Source organism: Stegodyphus dumicola, chromosome 5, assembly GCF_044657685.1.
Source record: "Stegodyphus dumicola isolate Sdum_Otavi_A_Nest chromosome 5, ASM4465768v1".
In the NCBI taxonomy this organism is placed as follows: Eukaryota; Metazoa; Arthropoda; class Arachnida; order Araneae; family Eresidae; genus Stegodyphus; species Stegodyphus dumicola.
Genome location: NC_140772.1, coordinates 230,683,317 through 230,691,480, shown reverse-complemented (window position 1 = coordinate 230,691,480; position 8,164 = coordinate 230,683,317). Strand labels below are relative to the sequence as shown.

Below are 8,164 nucleotides of genomic sequence, written 5' to 3'. Positions count from 1 at the left end.
AATGAAAAATCTGCATAAATGTATGTATATTTCTCGCATTGTGATAAAACAACGCTACACGGAGCCATCCAATTTTGAATGACGTAATCCTACTGCGAATATGTGCATATGGAAGACCAAATTTGAAATTTGGAATTTGTTTTATGATCGATTTCCTATTTTTTTGTAAAACTTTAACGAATTTTTGATTAACAAACTCAATGATTTCAAAGCGAGCAAAGGTAACGCAGTACAAAAATAATAAATAAATAAATTTAAAAGAAAAAACATTTTTATCTCCAGCGCGTGAGTCTTTGTATCGGAAATTCTAAAGGGTATGTTCATTTTAAAACTATTTTGCGATATTGCTGTTGAACTGAATTTTATGGTTTAAGTGCGAAGAACGTGATATTTAATAAATTAAGGTAAAACACAAAATGTTAAAAAAACGCCCCCTTGGACGTAATTTAAAATCTGAAACATTTCATACTTTCTTTTCTTTTTTCCTATATATATATATACGTAGTTTTGCTATTGCTTGCTTTGAAGTCCTTGAGTTTGTTAATCAAGAATTCGTTTAACCAAATATGAAATAGATAATAAAATAAATTCCAAAGTTGGACTTCAAGATGCCCATATTCGGGTGGAAACGTATGTCATTCAAAATTGGATGGCTCTAGGTAGCGTTGTTTTATCACAATGCGAGACACATACATACATTCACGCAGATTCTTCATTATTTAATTTCTTTAAATATAATACAGGGTTCTAGTGTTTAGTGGCAACAGTTTGAAAAGTGTTATTTGTAGTGAACCAACGCAAAATGCCAAAACGAAAATCATAGTCCTTCAGGGCAAATTGCATCAATAATGCATGTTCACTTAACAACAAATGGAAGCCACTCAAAATTTTGTTCCTTGTCTTTTAATTGACACTTCATGCAGCTTTCGATGTTCTCAGGCTCACCAGCGGCCGAGCGGTAAAGTCGCTGAACACTGGTAGTTCGGTCCGAGGTTCGAATCTCGCGAACGAGCTGGCTGCATGGGTGTTTTCGTGGTTTTCCCCATGTGTAACGTGTATACGAGCCAGTTTCCCTTAGAAAGTCATCCGTGAAGGCATCCCTCCCCTTAGGCAGATAGCCCTAGTGTGCTTTGCCATAATTAAATACACCACCACTACACCACACCGATGTTCTCAACTCTTCTGAGATGGACAGATCGAAACATATCCAGTTTTACTTAGCATTTTCTTTGGCTGCCACGAGCAAACATGATTTAACTAATTCACCATTGGTAAATGGGTTTCTGTTTCGGCTAACAAAATAAGCTTTTCGTAAGCTGACTTTAGTTGCTGTTTTATTATCAATGTTTACGAAAAACTGCGCTGCGATGAAGCATTGCATTTTAAACTTTACAATTTAACGATCGTTCATTTTCTGTGAGTTCTGAATTTTGCAGTGTGTGTTATTCTTAGTATATTGTACTCTTTTTGCACAGCTATTCTAGTATTGCATAATAAAAATAACACAGAGGATCCCAAGATAAACCGAACCCAAAGGCAAGTGAAGAACACATGAACAGTAAAGGCGATATTATATAATAAACCAAACCTGGACATGATAGACATTACTTGCTAATATTAGGTTCAGTGTATCTGAGGCCATCAGAAACTTTGTCATTAAATTCCGAGCCCCCTCCCCCCCAAAAAAAAAACTCTCATACTCCTTTCTGCTTTATAAAAGCACGACATTGAACATAGCAACGGTAGGTAACTACTAAAATGCAAAGAACAGAGCGTCGATATTCAGAGAGAGACTATAGACATAACAAACAAGAAATACCACGTGCGCCGTTAAAGCACAACTGAGAGATATGGCAGTGCTTAAAAAACAATGGTTAAGATAATGGCAGAGGGAAAAAAAGGACGGAGCACTAGAACACCGCATTTGCTTACACAGGTATTGCTCCGTGGAACTAATGTACAAGTCCAACAACACCCCACAGGGCCCAAAAGTCTCAAATGACGCAACACCAAAATCTCCAGGACCATCCCCCCTTCGGTGGGAACCAGGCCCCTCATCCGTATGTCGAGCATTTATTAATTTTGTACAAGATTTACAATTGGTACCATTTACAGTGGTGCATATAGTATTGTTTACAATAATTTTGTTAATATAATCCAAATATAATACGATAATACCGCCCGGTGGCGAAGCGGCTAGCGCTTGGCGCAGTGGATTACAGGTGCGGGGTTCGATCCCCGGGCTGGGCAAGGTTGACTCAGCCTTTCATCCCTTGAATGGGTCGATAAAATGAGTACCAAGCTCGCTTGGGAACTAAACACCGGGGTCCTGCGACAAGCTGACCACTTGCCCAGGACATATGCTGATGCACTCCGAGGCCCAAATGTCAATAAAGCAGAAAAAGAGAACTGCAAACCACGGCCCACTAGGGCTGTTGCGCCACTGAGTTTAGTTTATAATACGTTAATATAGCTTAGAGATTCATAAATAAGGAATAAATTTAAATAAAAATGAAATGATAGTTAAAGGAAAATAAACTTCATAATATAGTCATTAAAAATCTTTGTCTTTCTTTAAGTAAGTCTATCATTTAGTTCTTTGACATTTGAATTTACTTTTCTTTCATAAGTTTTATCGAAATGAAATTTGTTTCCTTCTAAAAGTGATAATGGCAGACGAGAAAATACGAATATGCGACACAGTAGCATGACATACGGTAATTAGTTACAACTGCTCAACTCCACTGTCGAATGGAAATACATTTTTCGGCTTATTTAATTTCCTTTTCATACAGGCACTGGAAATAAATAACATTTTTAAGAATCTCTCTAATTATTATTTAAAATGAATACAAGTTATTTCTTCGAAACTGCTAGCAATACCGGATAATATACCACCTTTTTACTGAAAATTTCTGTCTTCTCCACGAATAGAAGTTTCGTAACATCTGCTTGCATGAAACTTTCCGGGTATCATATTTCAACGAAAATATCCATTTTTACGGGTATCGAATGCAATTTAACGATGTTTTTGCGTGACATCTGTTTGTACGGATAGAATAAAGGACTATAAACTGATTTAAAATGGATTCGTAAGAGATTTTTTTTCGTGGCGTCTATATGTACGTACGTACGTGCGTATGTATGTATGTATGTATCTCGCATAACTCAAAAACAAGTAGCCTCAGAACGATGAAATTCAGTATACAGGAGGGCTATAACATGCAGTTGGCCACCTCCCTTTTTGGTTGCAACAGGCTGCACCAAAAGTATATATACAAGGGTTGGGGCAAAAGTCATGGCAACTATTTTTTTCTTGTAGATATGTGAACGGATCACACACAAAACGTATATGTGTTGTGTGGAAGTTCTGCAGGCATAGTGTGTATGCAGAACAACAGATGGCTCTGTGATAGCTGGCTCTGTAGTAGCGAGGGCTCTGAAATAGTTAGTTGGTGAGTGTCGTGCGAGATGGAAGTAACCCGTGTTGAGCAGCGCGCTTACATCAAAATAGCCGTTCTCCGAGGGAGAAATGCGATGGAATGTCAAAGTGAATTAGTAGAAGCCCTTGGGAATAATACCCTACCGTATCGTACAGTAAGCACGGTGGGTAGGAAAGTTTTAGCAAGGGCGTGTGTCAACCAGTGATGATCAACGTTCGGGACGACCGGTGAGTGTGCGGACCGCCTTGGCACGTGCCGTCATCGAGCACGTCATGGATGAAGACAGACGATGGGCGTTACTGGAGTTAGAGAGGGCTAGTGGCATCGAGGAACGCACCATCCACAGGATATTGCGTAATGAGCTACCGTCAGAATCCTTTCTCAGTCAAATTGATGATGATCGTCGCGTATGACGTCAGGGATGTTATTGTCTGTCACTTTGTTCCTCGTGGCAGAACAGTGACCGCACAGTACTACAGGGACTTCCTGGTACGACGTGACGTTCGGGATAAACGTCCGGATCTTGTGGACAGTACAATAATTCTGCACGACAATGCAAGACCACATAAAGCAGAGTGTGTACGGCAGCTACTCCGACGTTTGGGATGGGAAGAATTGGAGCACCCAACCGTACTCTCCTGACCTTTCACCCAGTGACTTTGATCTCATTCCCAAGATTAAGAAACCAATACGTACGTGGTGGGCGGTTTGCAACACGAGAGGACGTTGCCAATGCTGTGCGCCAACAGGAGGGCTATAACATGTGACCGCACAGTACTACAGGGATTTCCTGGTACGACGTGGCGTTCGGGATAAACGTCCGGATCTTGTGGACAGTACAATCATTCTGCACGACAATGCAAGACCACATAAAGCAGAGTGTGTACGGCAGCTACTCCGACGTTTGGGATGGGAAGAATTGGAGCACCCAACCGTACTCTCCTGACCTTTCGCCCAGTGACTTTGATCTCATTCCCAAGATTAAGAAACCAATACGTACGTGGTGGGCGGTTTGCAACACGAGAGGACGTTGCCAATGCTGTGCGCCAACAGATGACCCGATTCACACATGGTGAGGCAAATGCTGAGGCTGATGGTATTCAGCGCCTCCCACATCGTTGGCAGCGTGTGGTGACAGTAGCAGAGGACTGCACAGAGGGTCTTTAGGCCCAGGTCTGTCATGTCAACTTTATGTGTATTGTGCTATCATTCTTTTGCACGGTGAAGGCCATACTGCCCTGTATACTACCGTAATAAATTCGTATGCTACGATATTCCAGTGCTATTCATTGTCCAAACATGTAGTTAAGACCTTGTCCTTTCGTCTGTATATGTCACATTTTCCAACCGGACTGGTATCTTCAAGAAAAAAAAAAATAGTTGCCATGACTTTTGCCCCAACCTACGTATATGTATATACCGATTATGTTAGTGGGCTCCGTGAGCTCTTTTATTATTATTATTATTATTATTATTATTATTATATGTTGGTAAATTGTGCATTTTTTGTTTTAAAAATGAATGAATTAGTTTGTTCTTATCTTCCGTTTAAGGTTTTTAATCCTTTGGATAATCTGCATGCAATGGTTGTAGCATTATCAACAATTTAAAAGTTGTTAAACAGCGGCTAAGCCTAATTTTTTATTTACTGTAGCAGCCATATTTGTTTACATTTAAATCTTAGTAGAATAGTGAATGAAGTTACGGAGTGATACCAAAAGTAAACTTTCAGTTTTGTGCACTGAAAAATCTGCCTTCTTGCCCGCGGGCCCAGTTGCTTGTTTTTGCGTAGAAACTTTAGTTTTAATTGTAAATATTGTTTTTTTAGCTGTTTTAACTGTATTTGGTGTTTCATATTTTTTAATTTTTAATAGAAATATTTTGAGATTTCATGCATTTTTGCCTTGTCGCGAAATGAGAACTGAATTAATTCAATGAGAAATATATCTCTAACGAAATTCAAGGAAATAAGTTTAAATGAAAGGCGCAAAAAATTGCGTATAATTTAATATTCCGTACATGGAAGCCATGTGGTATACACATCAGATTTATAAATACTGTATTATTTGAGAAAGACTGAGTAAGATACAATTAATATTTTTCACGATTGATGGATAGCGGAAAAAAAAAAAAAAAAAAACGAGTCTTTCCAAATTTAATTTCGACGTTGTTAACTCCAATATCCTCAGTTTGCTTTTTAAATTCACTACCTCTACAAAGTCATGGCAAGATGAAGCGAATGAGTTAAAGAATAAAATGAGAGATTCGGAAACATAATAAATACGAATGTTTAATTGATATGAAAATTGGTTTACCAAGTGCAATCCCGCGAACCTAAGGTGTTAAAAAAATTGTTAGAATGACTCTTGACTACAATTAAAGATGAAAAAATGAAGACCTCATTTTAATGAATGACTGATAGATTAAGCACATTCATTACATCTTTCAGAAGTACTTTTCATTAGCGTCCCGAGAGTAATTCTTAACGGAGAAACTTCGGCATTTGAAGTCTCACTTGGGCGTAAATTACAACTAAAATTTTGAAAAGAGAGGAGAAAGTTGCAACATGAGAGGACATTGCAAGTGAAATATAAAATTAGTTACACAACAACCTTGAGTTTGCTGTAGACTTACGTCAAGATCTTAATCGATTTCGAGGGCAAACAGGCAGAGTTCTCTCTCCATCAGGAGCAAAGAAATCTGCATCTTCAAAGGCATGTTTGCTGTTTTTTAAAGATTAATTAAAGAAACTTTTAGTGAACAGGAAACCCTCGCAGCAACACCTCATACATAGTTACACAGATAGTTATCCTTCGGGACGGTGTTGGCACTATCCCATAAATCTGCCGCTGGTTAAATGCTTGTAATATACTTTTCTGAAGTGTGTATTTCAAAATTAATTTCCATTCTAATATTACACTAACGATGCATATGGCTAAGATCAAAGTGTAGTATAATATAACGGCGAAAGGAAAAGTAAAATTTTTTATCCAATTATAGTGAAAGAAAATTTTTTACGAGTTAATTATAGGGTACACTTCTGTTATTGGGATCGTACTCAGAAATACATGTATTGTATGCATGTGATACAAACATATATACACATGCATACAATGATACATTTCTGGGTTGATCTTTACAATATGGTAACTGGTAGTTTGGCGACATTTTGGAGGCGATAAAGGTTACTACCTGGGACTTTGGTAATAATGTGAGCAATACTCAGTTCCGATTACGCATTATTTTGTGTGAGGGAAATGAGAGATCATGGGATATGTCATGTGATATTAATGGACGAATTACGGTTCTTTAATCGGAAAAGGAGGAAATCGGGGAAAAAATCTGGAAATTTTGTATTTGGCTTTATTCTGTGTTGTGTGAAACAGTGTTCGCGAATTTTTGGATCCCATGGCCGTAACTAAAGTGAATTCGAAATGGGTATTTATGTATGTATTAATTTAATGTATGTGCTCATTTATATATATTAAATATATTTATATATATTAAACACCTCTTAAAATATTTTAAGAGGTGTTTTTGAATTTAATTATATTTTAATTAAATGATAGTTATTTTGTGAATTTTATGTTTGTAGGAATTTGGTATACGTTTAAGTTGAAGTAAACGTGCATGGAAATAATTTAAATATTTGATACTAAGTATTTGTAATGCTTGCGGTATGAATTCGTTGGTGACGTGTATAATGTAATAGATGATTTAGAGGTAAAAGTTTTTGGATATTTTATTTATTTTATATGTGGAAATGTTCATATTTGGAAAGGGTAAATACTTTTTCGCGATCAGGTAATTTCATATATGTTCTTTTTACCGGGTTTAAAGATTGAGAAAATTGTCATGTATTTTCGTGAAATTTTTCTAATTTATGAGAAAAAAGCAGTGTACATGGATATAGTGAAGAGTGTGCGCAATGCCATTTTTGTGCAATTCTGGGATGTTTTTTTAAGTAAAAATAAGTCGGCGTGTACATGGTTTATGTGTATGTGTTATTTTGAAAAACGCGTAAGGAGTATGGTATTGTGCACTTTTTCCCAATTGTGCAATGAATATTTGTCATGATTAAGCAGTTTTGTTAGATAAAATTTCTAGCATAAGTGTAATTCGGCTAGTAGATTGTTGGAAGAAGTGTTCAGTAGATAAAAAGAAAAGAAACATGTCTTTACTTCGTGAAGACAAAATGGCGGCGGGAAAAGAAAATAGAGGGTTGCTGTAGCAGAGTTGGTCGCCAAATTTTCGCCAAAATACGCCAAGTTACCATAATGTAAAGATCAACCCATTTCTGAATACGGCCGCGATAACAGAGGAATACCAGTAATAGTTAGGCTGTTAGGCAACGCTATGTCTCTATGTAGATAAATTAATTTCACCATTCTTAACTTGACGTATACTACAGCAGAGTTTCTTAAAACTGTGGGTCGCCAAAAATTTTAGCAGATTTGATATTTCTTTAACTTATTTTAATAATTTTACAATTACCAAATATTTTTTTTACACAATGTATCTGAAAATAGAAAAAGATAAGACACTGCAGACAAAGAAATAAAAACGAAAACGTTTCGACGCATTCTTTTTATAATATAAACGTTCATTTTCCTTGCTTTGCACGTCACGCTGTCATTTCGTCTGTTACTTATTTAAAATTTTCACATGGTTTTTATGTCTTAAAATTAGAAATTAAGGTTAATGACGTAAAACTGCAATAG

General features: G+C 36.9%; 1 protein-coding gene across 2 annotated transcripts in view; it reads left to right on the top strand.

The window, feature by feature from the left end:
* Positions 1-6,653: 6,653 nt before the first annotated feature.
* The window catches only part of LOC146997427 (uncharacterized), an 80,100-nt gene continuing 78,589 nt past the window's right edge, over positions 6,654-8,164 (top strand). For both annotated transcript variants that reach the window (XR_015041423.1, XM_085817764.1), the window contains exon 1: positions 6,654-6,889. Coding sequence is in view for 1 of the 2 variants with exons in the window: in XM_085817764.1 (XP_085673890.1) it covers positions 6,878-6,889 (12 nt within the window). In the remaining variant the exon portion in view is untranslated. The remainder of the gene's footprint in view (positions 6,890-8,164) is intronic.